Source organism: Coturnix japonica, chromosome 38 (assembly GCF_054131305.1).
Source record: "Coturnix japonica strain WE chromosome 38, WE-NBRP24, whole genome shotgun sequence".
Taxonomy (NCBI): Eukaryota; Metazoa; Chordata; class Aves; order Galliformes; family Phasianidae; genus Coturnix; species Coturnix japonica.
In genome coordinates, this window is record NC_140700.1 from 3322061 (window position 1) to 3348025 (window position 25965).

General features: G+C 52.7%; 1 protein-coding gene and 1 long non-coding RNA gene across 7 annotated transcripts; one reads left to right on the top strand and one right to left on the bottom strand.

Moving 5' to 3' along the window:
• Positions 1-183: 183 nt before the first annotated feature.
• Positions 184-25379, bottom strand: BLACAT1 (BLACAT1 overlapping LEMD1 locus). Of its 5 annotated transcripts, none has more exons than XM_085526822.1 (3): positions 25223-25379; positions 5245-5460; positions 184-5142 (listed from the first exon to the last, which is right to left on the bottom strand). In XM_085526822.1, the coding sequence occupies exon 2, from the start codon at positions 5436-5438 to the stop codon at positions 5337-5339; it is 102 nt and encodes a 33-aa protein (XP_085382948.1). In that variant the 5' UTR covers positions 5439-5460; positions 25223-25379; the 3' UTR covers positions 184-5142; positions 5245-5336. The 5 variants fall into 5 exon arrangements, with proteins under 5 accessions (XP_085382948.1, XP_085382946.1, XP_085382945.1 ...); XM_085526820.1 differs by lacking the exon at positions 25223-25379 and adding an exon at positions 24957-25157 and having other exon boundaries at positions 184-5165; XM_085526819.1 differs by lacking the exon at positions 25223-25379 and adding an exon at positions 24957-25142.
• On the top strand, positions 16919-21012 carry LOC107324741 (uncharacterized). 2 transcript variants are annotated; one of them, XR_014938634.1, is made up of 3 exons: positions 16936-17492; positions 17651-17951; positions 20338-21012. It is a non-coding gene; the product is annotated as an uncharacterized LOC107324741 (long non-coding RNA). The 2 variants fall into 2 exon arrangements; XR_001559548.3 differs by lacking the exon at positions 20338-21012 and having other exon boundaries at positions 16919-17492; positions 17651-19414.
• Positions 25380-25965: the final 586 nt, after the last annotated feature.

Sequence of the window (25965 nt, forward strand, 5' to 3'; positions counted from 1 at the left end):
CTTAGCTACGCCCCCTCGGGCTGCACCACCGCCAGGAGGGGGGGGGGGGGGGGGCTGCCCTCCCATCCCTTTAAACCCACCCCCCATCTCCCCCCCATCCCCCGCCTTGGTCTGTCCCAACACCGGCACCCGCAGATTTAAAGGGGCCGCCCCCCCCCCCATGCTGAAAATGAAGCCCTTAGATCAGAGGGGAATGATAAAATCACTTTATTGCAACAGTCGCCAAGGCTGCACCTTTGGTTGTGCTCGTGCAGCCAGGATGGGAAAGTGCTGGCTTCAAAATGAAGAGGTTGGAGGGGTATAAATGAGCACAACCATATGTAGGTCCAGGAGCAAAAGTCAACAGTAACCAGTGTGGGATGGGATGGGATGGGATGGGATGGGATGGGTAGGAATGGTATGGAAATGAATGGGTTGGGATGAGATGGGATGGGATGGATGGATGGGATGGGATGGAAACGGGTGGAATGGAATGGAAGGGATGAAAATGAATGGGATGGGATGGGAAGGAATGGGATGGGATGAGAAGGGATGGGATGGGATGGGATGGGATGGGATGGGATGGGATGGGATGGGATGGGAAGGGATGGGATGGGAAGGAATGGGATGAGAAGGGATGAGATGGAAATGGATGGGATGGGATGGAAATGAATGGGATGGGATGAGAAGGGATGGGATGGAATGGGATGGGATGGGATGGGATGGGATGGGATGGGATGGGATGGGATGGGATGGGATGGGATGGGAAGGAATGGGATGAGAAGGGATGAGATGGAAATGGGTGGGATGGGATGGAAATGAATGGGATGGAATGGGATGGGATGGGATGGGATGGGATGAGGAGATGAAAATGGATGGGATGGAAATGGGTGGAATGGAGTGGAATGGAATGGAATGGAATGGAATGGAATGGAATGGAATAGAATAGAATAGAATAGAATAGAATAGAATAGAATAGAATAGAATAGAATAGAATAGAATAGAATAGAATAGAATAGAATAGAATAGGTCCGATCAACAGACCAGTCCATCAATGCAAACCACAGTCATGATATGCATCTAGAATTCACAGTACAGTGCTGTCAGTCAGACCCATCAGAGCAGAATACAACATTGGGATGTGTGTATTTCCAGCTCTTGGTGTGCTCTGTGTGGGAACAGTCCCCATCTCTGCTTGGAGGGGCTTTGCCCATTGCATCCCATGCATCACTGCCAGGCAGTCGGGTTCCAAAACTCTGTTCATTTATATGAAGAGGGCTGAAAACCAGCTCTGGGAAGTACAAGGTTTGTCATATAGCAAAAACCCTGATCTCCAAAGGTTGATAAAATCCACACTCTAGAAATGTGCATAAATAATTTGTCCAGATAGGAAATACATTAAGAACGGACCTGCTCTGTGCGTTGATAGGTGCTTTTGTTTGCAAATGCCACGTTTATCTTCTCAAAGGGATGCACAGCTTTGCATTTGCCATTCACAGGGCTGACCTGGTCTTCTGTCTCCCCAAAGTCGAGAAAAGTCATTGACTGGCATCACGAAAACAGACTAAAAATAGCTGGTTTCTATGGCTACTGAGGCTGGGAGACTCCTGAGGAACAAGTCTGGGTAGGTCCCTTCGTGATGAAATCCAGGCAGTGGGATGAAAGGGAAGGACAATAAATAGAGGTTGAATGCTTTGATCCTCCATAGACACCGCAGAGCTCTGTGCATCCGTGTGAGTGCAGTAACTGCAGCGATCAGTGCAGGTTTATTAGGGGGTGGGAGTCATGGAATTGTATAGGATCTGACATAAAACACCACAAAGATGCACTCAGGAATGGGGTTTTCTCTCTACTCTTTTCCCCCCTCTCTCATAAAACCTTTAAGAATGTGTTACAAGACTTGAAGCTGCGGCTTTTACACCTCTCTGCACCAGGAGGTGCCATGGAAGCACTGTTTGGGTTCATTGGAAGGGGCTGAGCTATGGTCCGTCCATCCCCAATGTCTGAGTGCAATGGGGACCCTCCTCCTGCACCCACCCCTGCTTGGATGCTTTCCTTGGTGTAATAGGATTAAAGGAGGATTATTGCTGGTGGGAAGAAATGCATTTTTCAGGAGTGCTGCTCTTCTCTTCTGAAGAAACAACAGTGAAAAGAATAAAAAGGAATAAGCCTGCAAAGCCACAGCATGGATGTCATGCAATGTGCACAGAGCCCGGTGGTGCACAAGAGCCAGCGTGCAATGGAAAGCACTATTTACACCTTGCACTTCACACCCTTTGCATGAGGGTGACTGGGAGCTGCTCAACACTCAGCAACCAATGCATGGGGGATTTGGCAGCCTCAGCTTCAGGATCAGGTGGGAAAGAAAGTGCTTGGGAAGCATTGGAGGGACACCCTGAGTGTGCACTGCCTCCAATGTGGGTAGGATGTAACTATTGTGGTGCAGGCATTATGGAAGGGAGAAGCAAAAGCAGCGTGTGTGTGTGTCTGTCACTTGGGAGAGCAAGAGGAAATCCTGAACAAGAAGCAAAATCCCAGCTTATAAAAAGGCCTGGGGTTGTGCAAAATGTGGGGGAGAGAGAGAAAGAGAGGCAGGGAAAGCGTTTCTCCACTGACAAGAGCTGTCAGCTCCCAGCCCTCACAGTCTCAGAAGCATCCCAGCCTTGTTAAAACGCTGCCAGTGGGGAGGGAAAAATAAAGAGGAGGGGAGAAAGAAAAAGCCCTATAACTTTGCTTTGGGAGGTGTGCAGCATCCTGGCAGGTTGGCTACAGAGAGAGGTGGGAAACAATATGCAGCTGAAAGGACCTTCAGCATCAATCTGGAGGTCAAGGCGTGATGATGGGGGAATCAAAAAGCACCACAAGCCGTTTATGAGCACAATAGAGGTCAATGCAGGAGCAAACCATTTTGCTCGGAGCCACGGTGGAAAACATATTGTTTTGCTCTGAGAGCTCCATCCATGCAGGGAGGTGGAAAGTTCACTTGAAAAATAGCTCGGGTTTTTGAGCATTCAGGCTGCACCTGGTTAATTTATTGTGTTTTCACATGCACATGTAATGGGTGCGGGTGAGCATCTGCCTGTCTTGCTTCTACATCCTACATTCATTGTAGGAGATAGGACTGGAGATACAGGGACAGCCTGAGCAAGCACAGAGCTGCCAGTGTGCAACCGTGGTGTGCATGGCATGAGTAGTGTGTGCATAGTGTGTGCACCGTGTGCATGGGCGTGCATCATATGCAGTAAGTGCATAGCATGAGTGCAGTGTTTCCAGCAGAGCCCTCAGCTCATCTCTTAGCACCCAGGAGCTCCCCATAGCACCCCCTCCATACACAAACACTTTTGCAGGGCTGCTCTCTGTGCATCCAGCTTGACACAGAGCCTCGGAGCAGCTGTTAGCTGCACATCCTTTGCTGCCAAACTGTGATGGATCTGCAGTCAAAGAGGTTTAGCAGGGAGGGTTATGCACTAATGAACTGGGCCATCTTCCCCCCTTCCCCCCATCCTCAATCCACAGCAATATCTGAGCCTCTGTAAAGCCTGACTGAGCAAAGCTGCCCATCATCTCTCTGTATCTCACCCTGCTGCTACAACAGCCCTGAGTGGGGTTATCACCCCACATCTTCACTAGGGGGAACCAATTGTGTGCCCCCAGGTGGGGCACCAACAGCTGATCCCAAACCTGGGTGCATCAGCATTAAGTTCAGTGGCTTCAGCTTCCCTGGGTGCCTCTGTGTGCACTGTAAAGTAAAAGGCTGCTGCAGCCTCAAAGCTCCCAGAGGACACATTACAGCCTGCATTAACCACAGCATTTCCCACTGATCTGTGCTGAAATCAGCTGAGCTCCACAGTGATGAAGGACAGGGACACCTACCCAACACACTGCCCATACCCGGAGCCCAGAAGGGAAACCTCCAGCAGGGCACCAGCCAGTTCACATCACCTGAGCTCAGAGAAGGGAGAAGCAAAATGGCCCCAGAGTGCCCCCAACCATGGGGTAGGTGCATAAGGACCAGGCATTGCTGCCATCCCATAGCCCACATCCATCCACTGCTTCCCACCGCAGCCCAGACCACAGGCATAGAGCAGAGAGGATTTAGAGCTCCTCAGCTGCACCTTCTGTTCTTGGCACTTCTGGCTGCTTTTTGTCCTAAATCTTTCAGATGAGAAAATAAATTACCGTCTGTATTAGATCTGGGTGTTGCCTGAGCCAACATATCTCCAAAGGAGAGCTGTCACTGGTGGCTACAGCTCTGTTTGTCATGTGCAAATGCGCTCTGAGAGCACTAGGAAGGTGGAACTGGTTAACAATGGGGAGGTTGGAATTGCTCTCCAAGTGTGCTCACCCTCCTCCTTCAGAGCTCCAAGGGGGTGTCAGGCTGCTCTAGTCTATGGCCCTTGCTCCAGAGACTTGCTGTCCAAGTATTTGCCCTTTCCTATGGGCCATCCCTCCTGCTTTTCTCAATTCCTGGTCATGGCAGCACCAAGGCTTCAGTGCCTGAAAGGAGATCTTAAAGTTTGGGTGCAAATGGGGTCAGGGATGTGAGCACAACACTGAGACCCCACCAATGTCCCCACATCTATGGGAACCCCCCCCTTAACTGGGGGGGACATCTATGGGACACCCCCCGAAAGGCACAGAATATGGGGAGCTCCTGTATGGCTTTAACCATAGGTAGGAAGGATGCACAGAGAGAGTGGAGGGGAAATGGGAACCCAGGGGACCTCAGGAACAGCCACACAGTGCCAGGTGAAGGCAGTGGGAGCAGGAGCAGCCCTCAGGGTGAGCATTTCCTACCTGGCACCCGTGGGCATCACTTTCAGCCCCCCATGATTGGATTCTCCATATAGAGAAGGGAAACAGCAGGTGGAAGAGTTCAAGGATTTCTGCTCTGGAAGACACAGTTGTGCCAAAAATGTCCCTGCAGAGAACCCCTAAAGACTTGAGCTGGGGACTGTTGGCCTTTGTGTCAATAATGAACCAGCTCTTGCTGAGATGCCCTGCACAAATACCACCACCACTATGTCCCCTGCTGTTGGGGTGCAGAGGGCTCAGTGCATGTGGCAGGATGGCTGTAGCACCCCAATAACGTCTGCAACGCCGACTGGTGCCTCCAAGTTTGGACATTCTCATGCTTCAGCTCCCTCCTGGCCAGGCAGATGTCTGCAGAGAGAAAATGAGCAGAGCTGCAGGCTGAGTGCATTAGGGCAGATGGAGCTCACAGCCCCACGCTGAGCTCCTTGACACCCCTTTGCCCCATCCCACCTCCACAGCACAGGGATCCCTGCAGAGGTGACAGGAGGGGGGACAGTCAATGCCCCCCAGCAGCTCTGATGTCCCACTCCTGTCCCTGCTGCTCACACCGCCGTCTCCTGCTCTGTGCTGGGTTCCTCTTTCTTCCTCTTCATCTTGCAGAAGCCATGCAGCCCACAGAAGCAAGCGAAAGTGAACTGGGGCATCACCTGGAGCACCCAATGGGACCTGGATGAGGACAAGGAGAGGGAGAGAAATCAGGGCAGCTCTGACAGCATGAGCAGATATCCCCAAAATGGAAAACCTCCCACTGACACATCTCTCTACCCCACACCCAATGAAAAACAGTGGGATGAAAGCCACCCTCAGCCCCCATATAGATCTGGGGGCAACTGGGACAGATGTGAGGACAGCTTGCAGTGCTGGTTTGTAGCCCCCCCAGAGATAAGAAACCTGGGACCCCCCTGGCAGCACAGCACCACAAGCACAACACAATGGGGCACAGCTGAGAGCGTTGTCTCCTCACTCAGTGTCCATTTGCAGCAAAGATGATGCCCCAAAGCACAGCCCTAATGATGAGCCAACAGCTGCAAAACGTGGTTATGCAAATGAAAGGCTGCTTTCCTTAAGAAATAAAACAACACCAAACTGGCAGAAATGCTATCTGCAGCAAAACCTTTCTCTTCTCTCTGCTTTAATCCATAGCACTTGAACAGCTTGCAGGTGACCAGCCCTATGCCTGCCCCACATCACCCTCCAGCCCCACACAGACAAGGTAACGCACAGGGCCTCAGTTTATCCCATCTATTAAAAGGGCACCAAGTTATCAAAGAGCCACATGGGAATCTCAGTGTATGAAATACTTTTGCATCCAGACCCACAGCCCAGCAAGGAGTGAGCAAGGAACAAGATCTTCTTTCACTGCCCCCCTCCCCAGCTGTTGCCAACCCAGCTGGGTACCTGCTGAGCAACCCCCATATGAAATATTGCTATCTCTGGAGCTCACAAATAACAACAACAGGCTCTTTAATGAGTCTCTCTCTGGCACTGAATGCCTCTTAGAGTAGCAGTGGGTCCCTGAGCCTCTCTTTGTGCTGTTGCTTTTTGTTAGGAGCCCAAGAATGGGATCTGGGAGGGAAGGGCTGGAGCTGAGGGCCATGGGGATGGTAGAACCTATGGCTTGGGGCGCTCAATCCAGACCCCCACACACCACCAGATCCATGCATGGCTTACACCACACTCCCCACCATGACATCTTTATGTCCAACAATCTGTTCTTCATCAGGTGAATGGGTCTGTGCAGGATGTGCTTAGTCCCCTTGTGCCCACCCTCACTGCCCCATGCCACTGCATCCCAGTTCTACCCATACCCCCATCCCACCCACATCCCAGTACCACCCACATCTCTGTGCCACCCATGTCCCCACACTGCAGACACAAAGCATCTGGGGGGTCCAGTTGCCAGGACCCCCACACCCAGAAGGGACCCATTGACAGATCCGGAGGAGTTTGTAACGTTGAGGCTTTTCAGGCTGACCCTCTGCCTCCCATTCAGGCAGCAGACAATGATGAATGAGCCCTAGAGAATAGAAGCAGCCCAGCTGAGGCCGGAGCTCCTGTTCTACTTGAAAAGGTGGAAAAAGGATCCTGAAGGAGCAAGGAATAATTAAAACAATAAATGAACCAGCTTGGGTAGCGATGACAGAAACCCTGCTTGATTTGCAAGGGCCGGGCATGCTTCACAGCCCCACGCTGCCCTTTCTATTCAAGGCAGAAGATCCTTTGGATAAAACTCCTCTGCAGCAGAGAAAATGTGAGGAGCATTAAAAATGTAAAGCTCGAGAATTCTCTTTAGTCAACTGCATAACCCCAGGCCGTGTTTGTCACTGTCACGGTGATGAATTGGGAGCTGTCTGGAATCAGCATGCTCACTTTAATAATGTCACTTTCCTCCAGCCCTAAAAAATGTCTTTGCAAAGCAGCTGGACAGAGCCTATCCCTTAGCCTTGCAATTACCCGGCTGGGCTTTGCTTTGCATCCACTCGATGCTCACAGTGCACTGAAATCTCTGCTCCTCCTCCCCATGTAGGGGTTGTGATGAGGGTGCACAGCGTGTACATAGGGAGAGCATCAGCATCTCACCCCAATGTTGCTTTCCAGCCCCACCCCAGCTTTGCTTTGCATTGCATTGCTTTGCATCGCTTTGCAGCCTTTATTTGTGGGAGAACTGCAATCGAATGAGCTTTGGGTTGGAAAGAAAACAACGTTAAGTTTTGCATTTGAAACTCTGGGTTGTTTTTTTTTCCCCTGGGAAATGGGATCATTTGCAATGGAAATGGGTCTCTTTTATTTGATTTCGTTTTGGGTTTGGGGTTTTGTTGCTTTTTGTTTTGTATTTTTTTTGGAGGGACTGAACAGAATTCAATCATTTGTAATGAAAAGTAGAGAAGTTCCCAGCTATTTCATTCTGGTTCTCTTCTCATTGCAGCTGGGCGCTGCACCTCTGGGTGTGATGGATGCTATGGGGAACACAGGGGTTTCAAAGAGCTTTGTGGGTCACAACCCCACAGCTGCTCTGAGCATCACAGCACCACACGAAACCCTTCCCCCTCTCATTGCAGCAACAGCATCCACCCAATCGGTCCTTATTTCCAAGCCATCATTTCCTAGCATTGCTTTCACCCCCTCTTTCCACTAACTGGGCATCACGCTGCTCACAGCCCAACCTAAGACAAAGCCAACTTCAAAGCAGCCTCTCTAATGAGCGGCAGAGCATTGGAAACCCAACCAAGGGATGAAGCCGGCCAGAAAAGAAGCTCTATCCCTTTAAGGAGAGATAATGAACGGCCAGGCTGTTGCTTGGCATGTTTGCAGAGAAGCGCTAATTAAAACATCGCTTCTGTAAAGTATGCTGATCCCATTGATTCTTCCCCCCACACAGTTAATTTGCTGCTAGGAAGGCAAAGTCGCAAGGGCCCTCATTATAAAAATTTCACTGGCTGCAGCTAATGGTTGTAATTAATAGGTGCAATAAATTCCAAATGGGCAGCCGGGGTGTTCATTAGCTGCGGGCTGACTCAGCACCGGCGGCCTCACAGTTACTAAATAATCCATTTCCAGCAGCCAGGAGGAGGAAGGTGCCCCCATGGCACATCTATAATTCCCAACCTACAGAAGAGCTGGATAAATAATTCCCAGCAAGGCGAGGATCCACTTCTTTTTGTCTCGTTTGGGAAACACTCATGAGACAACACCCCCCCCTCTCCATTGCCTGCCAGCAAAGCAAGGCTTCCTAAAAGCAAAGCAATGCTACCTGCAGACAGACAAGGGTCAAGCTGTGGTGTAGAAGCTCAAAGAGCCATGCATGCCCATGCAAAAAGCAGCACTCTGCCAAGAGCTTTGGGTTGTGGCATGCTCAGAGGTGTGCTGGCCCTGCTCCTAACAGTGCACACCCAGGCTCCTCAACCCCTTGCTTCACGCTGAGTATCATCCTCTATGGGACATCCATGAGCTTGGATGCATCACAGCTTTCAATTACCAAACAATAGCTTTGGGGTTTGTTATCATCTGGCTGTAATTAAAGCATTCATCGTTGGCACTCCTCTTGGTTACCTCTCAGGATTGGCATCCGCAGAGCTGGGCAGCTCAGGGTGAAGCTGCTGCTGTTTGTGCTGCTCTCCCAGCACAGCATTGAAAGCATTAAGAGCTGGGTGGCTCTGCCATGTCTGGAGTCAAACTTAGGGCTGGTGACACAAGGAGGGACAGCCAGGGTGACACTGCAGCTCCACACAGCTGCAGTCATTCCTCCCCGCAGGGCAGCACAGAACAAGCCCCAGCCTTGCCCAGAGAGGACAGCGGATGCTTCACTCTAAGCAGTGATTATTATGTGTAATTAGCAACGTGTCCTGCTTTGCATGCTCGCTCCTGGGAGCTCAGGAAGGCCCAGCCCTTATCTCTAGAACAGGGAATGGAATTTTGCTTTGGAGAAAGAGGTGCATACCCACGTTGTCTGAGATGCTTTGAGAGCACCAACCTGCCCTCCCATTCTATTTAATGCCATGAATGTTTTATAAGCATGGCAGCAGAGGGGCTTTGCTTTGCTGCTCGGTGCTCCCTGGAGTCCACCCACACAGCCAAGGGAGGCTCTGAGCTGGGATTCTCATAGACCCAAATGAAAGCCCTGACCCTATGGGACTGCTGCAGCCAGCTGGGATGTGGCGCTCACTGGGGACATAGAGGCCACGCTGTGGTTGAGCTGAGAGCTCACCTGGTATTGGCAGTGTCTCCTCTGCACAATGGACCCCAGCCAGGACTCCCTGCCAAAGCTTTTTGCACAGCACAGTTTGCAGAGAAACACTTGTCCCAAGCACGTCCCCCCCCTCACCCTCCACCTCCTGCATGCCCTGCTCAGATGTCCCTCTGAGGATCAAACAGATGGAAAAGCAGAAGCCAAACCTTGCTGCTTAAGCCTTTGTGCACTGGATCTGCACAAACAAGGGCAAGGAAGATGGAGATTTGGCAGGCAATCACCACAGCCCCAGCTGCTGAGCATCGGATGCCCTGAGAAGCACCATTGCAACCTCCCCCCACCAAACACACACTCCTGCAGCCCCCCAAGACACAGCACAGGGCTGCTCACACTCCCTCTGTTTCTCCCCCTGCTTAATGCCTGCCTTGCTAAAAGGAAAATCAATGCTCTGTGTCCATGGAGCAAAGCCCCAACACAGGGGACTCAACACCTGCAAAAGATGCTCTGCATAAAGTGGAATTTCCTCACTATTTCCCCAGCCCAACACAGACTTGCAATGCAAAGGATGTTCCCAAGTTCACTACTCTTTGCTATTCCCTCTATTGGGGCAGCAGCCCCAGCTCCCACCCTGGGCACACACACAGGGTTGTGCACATCCAACCCAGGCTGCAGCCCTCCTTGGTATGAATGGCAGCCATTGTGATGGGTGAATTTTCTGAATGAGCAAATCCTCATTAAAAAATAATTAAAACAGCCCGGCGAGGTTGGCTTAATTCCTTTCATTTTTTTGACTGATGGTGTTTAGTTTTGATGATTTATGTGGCACAGCCGTGCCAGCTCTCATGCTTCCCATTGTCAGAGCTCATGGGATTGCATGATTCCCTTCCTTCCACACCTCCTTGAGTCATTGGGATTACAGCGAATCTCAGCTTTCATTTCTTAAATCAATGACTATTATTTTTTAAGAGATGCATTCCAAGCTGGTGAACTCAACTTGAAAGCCTGACACCTAATGATTCAAAGCTCAGGAAGTGAAGGTAGGGAGGGGAGGGGGGAAAGGAGGGGGAAAGAACACAACCAAACAAAGAACCCCAAATCCCTCTCTTCCTGCATGGGGAGCTGGTGGTGACCTTGGTAGCATCACCCTCCTCTCAGCTTTGCTAAGTTCTGCCTTTCTCACATTCTTAGCTTGACACCCTCAGGTGCAGCACAGCGCAACCCATTTACCTCCAAGCTCTGCAGCCTCCCCAGCAGGGCACTATGCAGATGGGATGGAGGTGTCAGAGCTTTTCTCAACCCACCTGCAAACCTTATCAGACTATAGCAGAGAAAGGCCTCCTGCCATCACCTGGCTGCCGTGCCCATCGTCCCTTTGGAAATGCCCCCAGCTTTCCTCCTGCCACTTTTGTTCCCCAGGACCTGCAGGTGGGGATGCTTTGAACCGCGTGAGAAAAGCTCACTGCAAAGAAAAGCTGCTCCCTCCACCATGTGCCCTTTCAGCACTGAATGGGGATGGAGGCGCCTGAAAGGCCGTGCCCCCCACCATCCCCATCCCCTTTGTCTGCCCCTCTGCTCGCCACCCCCTGCCCCATCCGTCTTGCTAAGGCCCCGCAAGGCTTCAATGCCCCCTTTCACTCGGTATTTGTTACCAAATAAATATGGGTGATTAAAAAGGGATCAGGAATCCATGTGGTTTGCGGAGGTGCCTGGAAGGTGGAGTCCCTCCCCTGAGTAGCCCATGGCTTTTCGCCCTACATGAGTTAGGAAAAGCAATCACATAGGAATAAAAAGCCATAGACCACAGCAGAGGGCTTACCGAGGATAAGCCAGCAGTCTTTGGGGAAAGAAAAAGGAAAAAGAGGGGTAAAAAAGGAAAAAACAACAGCTAATAATTAAGTAAGGCTCTGTCTAAGCTGCCATCTCCCCACAATCAGTTGGAACACAACCTGTTGCCCAAGTGCAGAGCTGCACAAAGATGGGAACCCCCAACAGCCAGCCCCTATGGCAGCTCTCAGCACTGCTGCAAAGCTCTGCCCCATGGACTGGGGCAGGAGAGCCCACCCCATCCCCCAGCAGTGCTTTCTCTACTCCTTATATGAGCAGCAATAATGGGGATAGCCACCTCTCGCAGCAGAGGCGATGCTTAGAAAACAACATAGCCTCAACCAAGGGCAATGCATCCAAAGAGAAGAAAATGAAAAGGTTTATTATCACTTTGCCAGAGCTCTGGCCATAGCTGTACCTTACCTCCTTTGCTAAACACTGGGTGTTCCCCCTCACATCATTCTGGGCTGTTCTTCAGGTGCCAATACACCATGCAAACCTCGAGTCACACAGCACGCTTGGCAATGGAGCACATATCTGCACACCTATGGGTCAGCTGCTCCCTTGCAGAGGGGAGCAGCAACCTGCAGGCTCATCCCTTCTGCAGACAGAAGCTCGGGGTGCAACTGCACGCTGTCCTGGGGCTGGTTGGGAAACCTGACCCCGAGGCCCTTACAGCAGAATGGGGAACAGGAGCTGGCTCACCTGGCAGCACGGCGGGCGGATGCGTGGTGTGGAGGGAGCAAACAGAAGTGTCTTTGTCGGGGAGACAAAGGGCTACAGAGAGCCCCGGCTGCAGAGCCACCTCCTGCAGCTCCTTCCCCTGCTGCCTTCAGGAGTCTCATCCCTCCTTGCATGTTCCCAAAGGCAGCTCAAGACAAGGTGCTGCACCTGGCAGCTTCTCCAAGGCTCCATTCCTTCTTTAGGGAAAGCCTCTGTGCTGCCCTGCATCAAGAGAAGCTCCTCCACCATCACCCCCCCAACCCACATAGATCATACCTGCAGAATGCACAGGCCCTGCCTTTATTCTCTCCCCCTGCCCAGACTTAGGCTTGGTTATCATGACTGCTAATTGCCAGCAGCTGATGAGGTCAGCTCTGCTGTGGAACCCAGGAAATTCCCTTTCTTGTTGCCCTATCCAGAATCCTTGGGAAATCCAATGTTTCTAAAACTACACAACCAGTGGATCTGGAACTGGGAAGGTTTCTGCACCTAGAGAGGTTCTGCATGCTGCACTTTGGGACAGCAGTGAGCAGTGACCTGCAAACCAAAGTAATGAAGAACAGGGGTAGCTCTGAAGTGGCACTGCCCAAGTCTTTGCCTCCTTGAACTCCCATATACCACTACCAAGGAGGAAAGGCAGCTGCGTGCATACCTTACAACGTGGCCACGCTCTATTTGCAGCCCCTCATCCCACAGGTAGAAGGGTCCTGAGCCCCATGTGGTGCAGGGAAAAGCACCCATGGGTGCTGAGTGCCCTACACCCACCTCCATTCCCTTACCCAGCACTGAGCTGCTCCCAGGGGTGCACTGAAGATGCAGCCCACACCTCCCAGATCCTCATGCATTGAAAGGTGGGGGGATGACCATCAAGCCAGACTTAACATCTCTTTTGAGACACAGCCCTATAGCTCTGCTGTGGCACTGGGTGTCTGCAGCTCCACCTTTTTCTCCCCACTACTTCAGCAATGAGAGCTCATGCTCCTATGAATGCCACCAGCCCCATACAACCCCACAGGACCCAGAGGAGCCATGCAGCCCTCAGGGTGACCCAGAACCTGCCCACACCTCCCTGGAGCTGACCTCACCTTCAGCAGCGCAGCATCCTCTCCAAGGGAGCAACACCACACCAACAGAGCATGGGGATGGGGATGGCATCTCCTGGTCCCCCCAGCAGCACTCAGGCACCGCAGGGATGCTCCATGCCCAGGGAATCATTCGCAGCACTCTGAGCTCTGGGGGCTCATGCTTGTCCCCACTGCCCCACCGAGCCTTACTGCATGGGCGCATACTTGGAATGGTTGTGCACTGAGGGGCCACGCACAGGGGGGGTAAAGGGGGGATGAGGGGGGTCAGGTATTTCTCCATCCCCAGCTCTGTAGAGCCGGTAACAAAGGCCCTATTGAACGGCAGCCTCTCTGGTCTGTGAAGCAGAAACCTCTTGTATCTACTTCAGTGCCTTTGATCTAACTCCCCCAGTGGGATAGATATTACTCATGTCCTGCTGCTCGGGTACTGCTGCCAGAGTGGGACAGGGGGGGGGACCTGCCTCCCCCTCTTCTCATCCTGGGGGCATCTCAGCTCCTCTTCCATAAACCTCTGCCCCACAGATTCCCCTTCCTGGATGTGTGGGGCACAGGCATGGCACGGAGGTGGTGGGAGTAGAGCCCTGCACCTCACATTCCTCTCCTGTAATTAAAGCCGGTGAGCTGGGTGGAGGGGGGGAATTTCCCAGAGGGTTTTACTGGCGTCTGGACAAGGGTCAGACAATGAGAACATTTGACAAGGTGCCCAAATCCTCTGTATCTTGGATACGCTCAAAGCCTCCCCTGTGTTGTTTGTCCCGGGCTCTGCAGGATGGAGGTGGGGCCCTCAGAGCAGGTTGGGGGGCTCTCAGCCTTCATCCCATCGGGGCTGCCCTAAAAACAAAGCACCTGCAAAGTGCTGTGAGTGCTGCTGGATTGCACTGCATCCTCCCCCTGGGGTCCCCCAGGATACCCACAGAAAGGCATCAAACACCTCAAGAGATTCACCTTGTGGTGCTTTAAAAAACACTTTGCTGCTTTCAGCAAGAGATCTGCAAGCTCCCCATGGAGCTGGGAGCACTCTGGGCTTAGCCTGGTTCTGCTGGTCCTGGAGGACACAGGGATGCTGCCTGTGTATCATCCCACAAGCACTGGAAAGCTTTTGGAAATCCTATTCCCAGCTGGTGTGCAGAAATCCTTGTGCCTGGCAGATCCCATCAGCACACAGAGAGCTGCATGTAGGCATCACTTCCAGGGCTGTCCAGTGCCCACATTATAGTGCCAAAGGGATAGAAGGAACCTCATCTCTACCAGCATGAGGTGCAGGGAGAGCTGAGATGGGCACAGTGCTGGGGCTGCCCCATCCTGCTGCATTAGGCAATGAAACAGTGGGATGGGTGGACAGATGGATGGACAAATGGATGGACCAGTGCTCAAGAACACAGAGGGGACAATCCAAGTTCACCTATAGGAGCCCATAGCAAACCAACAAGGAGCAATCAGCTTTTCTTTTGGGGATCACCTAAAGCCCCCAACCCCTCTCCACAGCCCCACTTTGCCTGCAGGGTGTATAGGACTGAATTCCTACGTAGCTCTTAAACTTTAACTATTATAACTTGGGGAGCAGCTGAAGTCAGTGTTGGGCAGAGATCCATTTTCAAGCTGTCTTGACAACTGGCTCCAGCACAGCAAGATTAGATCTACTAATCACATTTATAAGGCGCCCAGCATCATGAATTGGGTATTTGGAGAATATCTGTCATTGTAACAATGTCATTTTCCAGCCTTCAGCGTGCATTGCTGTGTCCTCCAAGTCGTTACAATTGGACCTGTTGGTTTTATATAGAAACATCTGCGTGGGGAAGAGGAGGCTCAGATGTATTTGTGGCATTGCATGCTATCTGCCACTCATATATCCCATGGACAGTGTGATATTGGGGTTATTTATGGATTTCAATCAGCTTTCTCATCACCTGAGCTTATATGCATCCCTCAGCAAGCAGACACCGACCAGCTGCCCTCAAAAGCTGCTGTCTGCAGCATTGGGGGGGCACACTCAACAAATCCATGCTTGCAGCAGCAGTGCAGCAACCACTTTGGGGAGCAGTAATGTTTGCACAGAAGCATTCAGCTCTGAACCAGGAGGAATACTTTGCAAATCCAGTTTGTCCCAATGGGCTTCAGGTGCAAAACCAGCTCCGAGAAGCTGCATTGTAGGATCTGCTCCCTGAACCTTCCCAGCCCTGGGAGCCCAAAGCCACCACGCTGTGTCCTGGATCCCATACAAACCCTGCTGTACAGCTCAGCCCCATGCACACAGTGTGGCTGTTTGCTCCAGCTTTATCTCCAAGCAGAGGGATGAGAGAGGCAGAGAGGGAAGGGACGAGATAATGACCCAGACCTGCTCCTACAAACTGCCACAGAGCCTATTAGGTGAGGGCAAATGAAGCTTGGGAATCCAGGTAAGTCACTCACTAACAAGATCCTCTCGGGCCTTTTAGCACATTCCTGGTCACAGCCAGTTCAGCTCCCGCAGCCCCAGCTGTAATTAAGTCTGGGCTGCGAGGCAGGAGACACTGCAGCAGCTTGGGGGGGGAAGGTCTGTCTGGGGTTGCAGGAGCACACAGGGCTGATGAGAAGGGCTCTTTCTCAGGCAGCAGCAGCCTGTGGTGGTGTCCTGAGCTCTGAATCAGCCCCTGGGAAGGACACAACCAGCAGCACCCAACGGGGCCCTGCAGCACAGCTGGGCACCCCCAGCCCCTATTTCTGGCACTGGGGGATTGCAGTGACACAAGTGAGAGAAGCTGGAGCTTTCCCAAAGTGCTGCTCTTATCACCAGCTGCAGCTGGGGATGTGGTTGGGAATGTGATGGGCTGCCCATGGGCGGGCATGAGAGGTGGAATGGTGACCTCACACAGCCTTTTGTATCCTATTTGTGCCCAATTTGGTGGCTGTGGTCTCACTCTGAGTCCTCAGAGTCCCCACTTAGTGATGGCACCCAGAGAAGGTGCTCCCCTCAATGCAGGTCTCGGCTACATCCCCACCTCCACTTCTCAGCGTGACCATCCCCATCTTCCCACCACGTGAACAACTGAGTGTCACATCGGAGGTGATGCAGACGGGAGGTATTTGTGGTTCGTCTGCCGTTGTTTGCCGTTCCCAGTGATTTATCATGCTCTGCTGACAGCTCACTGGGGACCCGTGACACAGCGTGACACAGTGTGCCACCTATTAGCATGAGGACAAATCCTGACAGAGAAAGCATCCCTCCTCCACCTCATAGACCTTTCCTCCCCTGGTCGCCCTGCTGGACACCAGCTGCTCCCTCCTAGGTGACAACAGACAGCCAAACCAAGAGGACACAAACCATATGGGCAGACCCAGAGCATGATGAGGAGGTACCCCGAGCCCATAACAAACATCTTCTCCCCTGCCCAGAGCCACCCCAGCCTTGGTCCCACCCAGCCCACTGCCATCATGCTCTGGGTAGAAACCAGAAGGGGAGATCTCCAGCTCTCTGTGGTCCCCAGCCCTCCCCTCTCCTCACCATTTGCCTGTGCTTCCAGCAGAGAAAAATGCTTATTCTCCTTAATGGTCTATTGCAGCCCAGACAGGCACTGCACACACACACACACACACACAGTCTATGCACTACCCATAGCAAATCCCTACCCAAACCATTGGGGACCACTCCATTCCTCCACACCGTGTCACCCCCCCTAGAACCCCATCACTGTCCTTTTGCTTTCAGCAAACAAGCACGGATGAAATAACAGCAGGGATCAAACAGCACCGAAATCAAGGCTATTCCTACCTGGCAGTCATTGATTTCCTTCCCCCTTGCTGACATCACTGCTCCCTTCAGGTTAATACATGCACCACTTCCCTTATCTCTGCTCAGGATTACCTCATCGCAGCAAACCCAGCTCACTCCTGCTCTGCCGAATGCCAGCAGTGTTTGAACTGCAACTTCCCAACCAGAGGAAGGATTTCTCCAGTGCTGTTCCATCAGAGCTCTGATCTCTCCCTCGTACAACAGACACACGGCTCTTTTCCCTTATGGATCAGCATTTTGCTCTCCATGCAAACCGGATCGTTCCCTTTGCTCCTTGCAAGGATTTCACGTGCACTGCAAACTGCAGAAGTGCTGTGCACACACACACACACAATCCCACCCCCAACCCCTACTCCACCTGCAAGACAAAAAAACTCTGCCCTAAAACAAAGAGAGCTGCCATTCACTTTTTGGCTCATAGCACCTCATCCTCAAGAACAGCACCACTGCAAGCCAGTGCCGTCTATTGGCTGCAGCGTAAATATTTACACCCCTTTGCAAACACACACATACACACACACAGATACATTTCCAACACACACCGCAAACAGAAGCAGAAGGTGAAGCTCTTCGCAGCTCTGCTGGGTGGCAGCAGGAGGCGGTGCAGGTAATGCACGCCCTGCTGCATGCAGGTGTGGGTGCACCGGGTGCACTTCTGCCCCTCACCCTCACAACCCCACCACGCAACGCTCGGAACAAAGAGAAAAACGCTGCCTTACTTTCTTACTCTTTTCGCTTCACTTCTCTTTTCCTCCTCTATTTCAGGACTTTTCCGTTTGGAGGTGATTAACGGAGAGGAACTTAAAAGCGGCCGGGAGGTTCGGGGAGAGCGTTTTGTCGGAGGAGCGAAGCAGAGAAGGAACAAAAGCCACGGGAGCGGTGTTGAATAGGTGTCCTCCTAATTGTCGGGAATCGTGTGGCTGTGTGTGGCGCTGACGGGAGGGGCGGTGGGCAGCGGCCTCCCTCCCTCCCCCCCTTCCTGGGGACGGGGTGAGCTCAGAGCAAAGGGCCCCTCCGTTCCCAGCACCGCACCGGGCTGCAGAGCAAAGCGCACGGCAGCACCCCGGTAATTGCGGGTGGTCAACGCGGGGATAGTGGGGATGTGGAGATAAGGGGACGGGGAAGGCAGAGATGAGGATGGAGGGGATGCCGAGATGGGGACAGGGGGGATAAAGTGATGGGGACAATGGGGATAGTGGGGATATGGTGATGGGGACAGTGGGGACACAGTGATGGGGACAGAGGTGATATGGTGATGGGGACAGTGGGGATAATGCGATGGGCACAGCAGGGATACAGAGATAAGGACAGTAGGGATGCAGTGGTGTGGACAGCGAGGACACGGTGATGGAGACAGCGAGGATACAGGGATGGGGACACAGCAATGGGGACAGCGGGGATGCAGAGATAAGGGCAGCAGGGATACGGTTATGGGGACAATGGGAATACTGCGATAGGAACAGCAGGGACACAGTGATGGGGATAGAGAGACACAGCGATGGGAACAGTGGGGATACAGTGAGGGGGACTGTGGGAACACAGTGATAGGGACAGCAGGGACACAGCATTGGGGCCGCCCGGTGCCCTCTCCGTGTTCCTCCCCCTGCTTTGTCTCTGGCCCCGTCTCCCAGCCAGGCAGACACAAAGAGTCTCTGACCTGGGAGGAGAAATATGCCTTGCCGACAAAATCCGCCCCAGAGCCCTGAGGTGAGCTTTTGGCAGCAGGGAATTAAAAATAGCTGCTGTGGCTCCAAGTCGGAGGCAGCACTCCTTCCTTAATGAGTATAATTAGCGCAGCGCGGATGGAAGCGTGGTTCCCCGGCTGCTCCCCGTATCGCTCAGTGTCTCTGAGTGCCACTCATTGACAACTCCACACACACCAAGGAAGTGGCTTTTTCTGCTATCTGTTCCTCTGAGCACTCATAAATCCTGGATATACCAATGGGGGCTCATGGGCTGCAGGCCCACAGTGCCCCGCAGATCCTTCTCCTATGTGTGTGCCCAACCATCAACAAGCAGAGCATCACCTCAATGCATCACCATCATCCCCTTCTGCTGGGCTGCCCTCCCATAGGGACAGGCATGGGAACAAGGCCACCTCTCCACTCTCTGCCCTGCTGGCCACCCCAGAGACCTGAATTCTCCTTAAGCACTGAATTCAGCAGCAGGTGAGCTCAGCACTGAGGACATGGTCCACCCAGAGCATCCCTCCTTGAGCATGGCATAGATGGAACCCCTCTGAAAGCAATGCACTGGGGATGTGTTGGGCAGCTCATTAACTGATGGGGTTAACGAGCTGCTCAGTGGGATCCCTGCAGCCAGAGCTTGGCACAGGGTGAGATGTGGGTGCATCAGGTCAGGAGTGGCTGCACCTCTCTCAGCATCTTCTCAGCTCTGACACGGTGCTCACTTGGGCTTCTTTTTTAATTGTCTTGATGTCCCTCATCTGCATAATCCCCCACAATGCAGAGCAGCAGGACTTTTACTCTGAGCTAATAAATAGACGACAAAAATAAACGTGTCATGTAAGATTTGCTTCCATTTCTTTCTCCCTTTGTGAGCCAGCTATCGCCAAGAAATGATGCTGGTGGAGCTGATCTCCCAGGAGCTGTCAGGCCGGGCTTTGCTTTGCCCATGGAACACAACTTAGCCACATGTTAGCTTGAGTTGTTCAAGCTGAGAGCAGCAGGAGGAGGAGGTGTCTGCCCTCCTCAGCCTCTGCATTGCTCCCTATAGAGATGGTCCTGCAAAATCAGCCCCAGGGTGGTGGGCAAAGTGCATTCAGAAATCCATCGCTGTGGTTGCAACATTTCCATGCCCAGGCAGGTGCTGGCAGTGCTCTATTTTCCTAGTGGTTTTCTTCAAAATCACCCAGCTCTCTGTGCTTGGAGATGGCACCATTTAGGAAATGAGCTCCCTGAGCCAAGAAAAAGAGTGATCGTTCAGCTGTGAGCATCCAAGGGGACTCCCGAGGCTGGAACAGCACCACGTGTTTCCTACAGGATGATTCCTCCTGCAAGGCTGTATTTCTCACTTCGAGGAACTTGGCTGGATGGAGCCCAGGGAACCAAAGGGAATAAACTCAAAGTCCTAAAGGAGAGGCTGCAATCCATCCTTGGGGCTGGGAGGCACAGCAGCAGCATGGGATCGGGGATGAACTACAATGCAGGATGTAGATGTGAGCACAGAGAGCAGCAGGACGCATTGGGTTCCATATGGTTTTAGGAGCTGGTTACTTTGCACCGGTTGCTGGCAGCTCTGGAGATCATCACATGGGCCATCTTTTCTCCTCCCTGCAGCCCTGTGAGTCAGGAGGAATCTCATCTCCTATATAAAAACATATCCAACTGTGTTGTTTTTGCCTGAAAATGCAAATTCTGACGGGTAGGAGCTAGAATAGAAATAAAGACCTGATAATATACGAGCTTCCCTTGTCTTGTCTTTTCTTTTAGAGCCCTGGCCCACTTTAAATCACATTTATGGCCATACACAACTGCCTTCTGGCACACGGATGCTCAAGCCTGGTGTTGCTGAAAAGATGGATTCACAACTGCTGGTCAGTGGAGGAAGAAACACTGCATCTGCTTCCCAAACAACCCAGTGAAAGAGCTCATCAGCTGCATTGATTGGTATTTCACATGTCCTGGGATAGGGGCATGGGGACCCTTAGCAGAGAGGCTCCATGTCCTATTGATGAGGTCTGCACCCTCTACTCCCAGTTCCAGGTGGGTTGGTAGGTGCTGGGCAGCACAAGGCAGAGCCAGGAAGGTCTCAGGAGGAATAAAACATGGAGAGAGGTGGAAATCAGATGAGTGATGGGTGCGAGGTGCGGAGGAGCGCAGAGCATCCCTGCAGGATGCAGCAGATAATTTCACCCTTCCCCAAAGCGCTGCAGTGAGGGGATGGGATCATCCATCTTCATTACATCCCCAGAAGAGGCTCTGTCAGGTTATGGTGTAAAGGCAATCAATAGCCCTGTGGGCTCACTGTGTGCTGGGCTGTGCTGCACACGTGTGTTGTCCCTGCTCCCTGCATGGCACTGGGGACACCAAGTATTGCCACACACTGTCCAAGCCCACATTTCTTTCAATAAGTTCATGCTTTTCCAGCTCAGATCACCTGGGTGTTTTATTTTCCCCCTTCTTGCCATAGCCTGGCACCTTGTTGATTCTATTCCTTAGCTCTCAGCAAAGATCCTGCAAGAAAACCTCCTTGAAGTGCTGCTATCCAGGGTGCAAAAACCCTCACTGAAACACCAACCTGCCCACATGCAATCACACGAGCCCACTTAGATTACACACCTAATTCACACCCAGTGCCCACAACACCCTCTGCAGAGTCACCCAAGAGAAGCTACACATGGGATGCACTCTTTGTCCCCTCTGCCTTCATGCATAGGGCAGGGAGGTAACCAATGGAAGAAATAAAGGGGAAAACCCAAACAACAGGTAAAGCTGAGCCCCAGCAGCACTTAACTTGCCCCACTGAGTGCCCACCCCTGGGCAGGTGCCTGTGAACATCCTGCTTTGCAGCAAGGAGATTCGCTGTTTGCAAGGCAGCTTTCAAAGCCCCGTGCCCAGGCCCCTGCTGCAAAGCAGAAGTCTCACCCAAGATGAGCCCCATCCATCTTCCTCTCAGCTCAACTGCACGGCTAAAAACAAGCCAATAAAGTAGCAATCACCTTGGAGCAGCAGCAGCTCTATTAAAGCACAGCGGGCTGCAACACCTGCGCCCCAACCCTGCAGTGCAAACCAAAGCCACAAAGCCTCCTCCTGCTCATTGTGCCTCATATCACAGTGTGAAGAGCCAGACCTGTGGCCCCAACACCCCCCAGGCCTGGGTGCACCCCACTCTGCTCCTCCAGGGATGCTGCCTTTCCATTCATAGCACACAACCAGCTCCCAGCCTGCAAATAGGACAGTGCTCACCTTGCATCTCTGCCCTGTCCCAGCAGCTTTCAGGCCTCAGTACCCATTGGGACCCTCACCCACCAGCTGGGGTTGCTCCTTTGCCTCTTTGAGAGGCAGAAGGGGATCACAGGGATGCAATGTGCTGGATGTTTGCATCAGTTCCCATTGCAAACACTCGTTTGTCATGTAGATCTCCTGGCTTTTTTTTTTTTTAAAGGGTAGATTAATTTAGGGGAGTTCTCAGATCCAATTTCCTCTGGCAATGGCTCTATTAGGCTGTGCACAGCAGAGATACAGGCTCCCATCCTCCTGCTGCTACTGATGGAATTTGATTCCACGCTGCCAAATCTGCAGGGCTGCAAACACATTCTCACTCTTGATTAATGTGAGTAATTTCTGCTTGAAAGAAGGTTGAAATGAGCAGCCAAGGGGAAGCGAGCAGTGAGGGTTCCCCCCCACATCCCTCCTCCTCCTCCTCCCCCATCCCTCGCTGCTGTTTGCATTTTCCCAGCTCTGGCATAGGGCTGAGGGATAAACAAAAATGCTGGCCCTATTTCAAGAGCAGCAGAAGGTGTGGGAGCAGGGGGGCACCTTGCTGAGCACCAGGCTGTGCTGTGCTGCTGTAATGCAAGGGGAGAAGTTTGGGGTTGAGAAGAGGAGCAGCACAGGGGGTTGCACAGGGTGGGCTGCACATAGAGGTGCCTGCACAGCTCACCAGATCTACATGGCTTTGGGGAGCTGCTGTATTGCTGTAAGCCAAGGTGGGGTGTGACCCTGCTCAGCACCCACAGCCTCACCTGGAGCCACTGTGCCATAGTGGCAGCCTGAGTAGGAGCTGCTCCCCAGGGATGCCCCAGCTCCTCCATCCCCCCCGCTTCCTTAGGAGCAGTGGTGGCTGTGCATCTCCTTTTCAATTTATTTTTATAAGGAAGGAGGGGAGGGAGAGAGTCACATCCTAATCTGGCAAAATGTCAGCGAGTGATTCAGAGAAGAGGCGAGCAGCAGAGAGAGACAGCCCACACAGGAGAATTGTTTCTGATTTCCAAATGTCAGCATGTCCTTTAATTAAATGCTGATTAACAGGGGACGTGATCCCTTGCTGCTGCTAACACCGCTCTCCGCAGGGCTCCAGGGTGATGCCACAGGCTGTGTGCACCTATGGGATCAGCTGGAGGAACACGGTCTGGGGCTTGCATTGCTCCAGATGCACTGAAAGGTGCTGATTCTGCTGCTGTGCATCTCGGTGACTTGGGGGGATCCTTGTTGCTCCCCGACCCCACTGCCCCGTCTGCCTTATGAGCAGGGCTGCGATTACACTTGTGGTTTTTTACCTCTGGGTGCAAGTTGCATCAGATCTACTGTAATGAAACTGCATGCAGACCCTGCTGTGGATGCTCTTATTGCTGTCAGAGCAGCTCTTTTCTTCCTCAGCTTCTGTCTGTTTTCCGTACGCTTAAGCAAAGCTGCAAAAATACCGTGGCATTTTGGATTGCCAAAAACACCACTGGGCTTCAGATACCCAAAACACCACCGCATTTGGGATTTCCAGACATACCTTATACATCTAACAGCATCCCAAAGCACTATCACATTCAGTGCTGCTCTTTGACCTCTGGACAAGCCTGGCCTGGAAGTCAGCAGAGGTTAAACCTGAGGTTAGGAGAGCTGCAGCTGCCCTGGGGGATGACAAACCCTCCCTGACCCTAAAAGCAGAGAGTGGACATACAGTCCTGACTGCATTTCCTCTACCTGACCCCATCCCCTTGCACTGGAGTGGATTTTCCCCTGTGGTGCAGGGATGTGGCACATGGGTACAGCAGCTGTATGGGATTTGGGATGGTTTGGGCTGATTCAGCTGTGGGTTCTGTGCTGGGTGCTATAGGGCTGACCTATAGGTTTGTAGGGCTGCTATAGCACTGCAGGGTGCTATAGGTTTATAGAGACTATAGGGGCACACTGCTCTGCACCCCAAGTATCTGCTGATCACAAGTTGCACACCAAGGCTCTCACCCTGCACAGCTCCACATTACACCACGTGCACGGAGCACCTCATGCAAGCAAAGCCCACGAGGTGATGGGGCTGCAATCACATGCCAGACGGGTCTAAAGCTGAAGAAACAGTCTATACTTAAAAATCACACTTTCCAGTACAGGAGACGAAAAGCTTTCACACTTATCTCCCCGTCTCCGCACCGTGCACGGCTCTGCACGTTGTCCCCTTGTCTTCTCCCTTCCCATCACATTACAGAGCAGCCGATGCGTGGCTTTGGGTCCCGATACCAGCGCATCAATCAGCAACAAGTGCGTCCCGCAGCTCTGCCGCCTATTCCCAAGCGCCACCTGACGGCACCGACCCCGGCAATGAGCTATGAGACATTTACAAAGCAACTCCACACCAGAACCGGGGCCATAAGGGTGGGAAACAACAGCGGGGCTGAGCGCATCCCTGGCTGCAGCAACCTGCCTTGAGCTGGGGCAGAGCGGAGCTGAGATTGTGCTGAACAATTAAGAACCAAGTTCCTCCATAAAGCAGGCAGGTGCTGCTTGGGGCACACCTGTGGCTCTCCACTCTTTAATTCTGCTTGAGAAAGCAGCTCTGTGTCTGTAAGTCTGGGGGTAGTGAGCCCCATGTACTTCCCAGCCAGCAGTGGGGGAGAACTCATTACTTTCTTTCACCCTCCAGCAAGGGGCTGTGCCACTCCGGTGTCATCCCTGCTGCCCTCTGTATCTACAGGGATGCAGCCACACACTTCTCGGGGGCCATACACATGTCAAAACCCCCTCCACTCCTAAACGGAGGGCATCCCCCAGCACAACCCGAGGTCAGCACACAGTACAGCTCACACAACCACATGGGAGCATTGGGGTGGGGGAGTCAGGTCTCCTCCCTTCCCACCCCTCTATCCTGGCACCCCGTTACAGGGTCAGATAAAGGCAGCACCACATCAGGGTGTGCTTTGAGAGTGGATCCCCAAGAGAGGCAAATCGAACTCAGCCCTCAGAAACGGAATAGAACTCATCAATAGGAGACAGAGAATAGAACTTCCCTTCCTACCCATCCCTCCCTGCCCCCTTCTGGGAGCACCGAGGGGCAGCATCCATGTAGGGGGACCCCGAGCACGGAGCAGGGCAGCACCCGGCTCCCAAACGACGGATCTTACCGGGGAGATCCCAGCTCAGCGCCCGACAGCAGCCAAAATCGCAATGCCCCACGAGTAGCACCGGGACACCAACACACAGACAGAGACACGACGGCACCCAGCGGGAGGGAGAGAACGGCGGGGACTGTATGGGAGGGGTGGGAAGGGGATGAATCATTTCGACGGAGCCGGATTTCCATATTCCCCCTGCTGGAAAAATTCAAGTCTGCTCTGAGTTTGCATCCCAAATGTGATTGCTTTCGGATCCCCGCCTCGGAAGGACGTACCTCTCTCAGCACCCGGCCCTGCCTGGATCGCAATCCATGCTGTCCATGCCTTCCACCTGCCAGCAGGAGCTGCCTTCTGTTCCCGCTGAGCATCACATTTGCTTTGAACACGGAGACAGTTAAAAGCAGCAACTTAAGGACTCGATGCGGGGGGGAGGTGGACGGACTCATTGAGCATGAGAAGCAGCCATTGGTTCTGCCTCCCCACTGCTCTGCCAGTGGGTTAGGCTGCACATGTGTCAGCCTTCCCCCTGCTTCCCCATCACCGTGCTTTATACTGGGCAGAAAGTGGATATTGCTGGGGTTGGAAGCCCCCGGCTTGCACCTGCCCCATGCACTGGGATGGATGCTGCCCCAGAGCCACCCCCATGCTGTGCACCATATGGTACAAGGCATTTAATTTCCTTCGGGGCTATGATGAACAGAGCTGGCAGGTTTCTTCATGGGCCTTTGGTTAACCCCCTGTAGACCCATCTGTGCCAATTGCCTGCATGGGTGGAACAAAGCTCTTCCCGAATTCACCACTCCCTGCTTCCTTCCCATTTGCGTGGAGCTCTTCCTTTGAGCTGCAGCCAGGGCAGCAGGATCAAGCCCTGCTTTCAAGCTCTATACCCAGGCAGGTGAGATCTATTCACTAGAAGAGGAACCCAGTTATAATCCCTCACACCCTGCCTACCTGCTCAGTGTCAGCCCATGCGAGATGGATCTTGCCTAGTGAAATAGCTGAGCCTTTAAGTCAGTGC

Coding starts and splice junctions, on each gene's coding strand:
- BLACAT1 (XM_085526820.1), bottom strand. CDS start 25,135: ATGGAAATCCGGCTCCGTCGAAATGATTCATCCCCTTCCCACCCCTCC. Junction 5,461..24,956: donor GCTGAGCTGGGATCTCCCCG/GTAAGATCCGTC, acceptor GTCCTCATCCAG/GTCCCATTGGGTGCTCCAGG.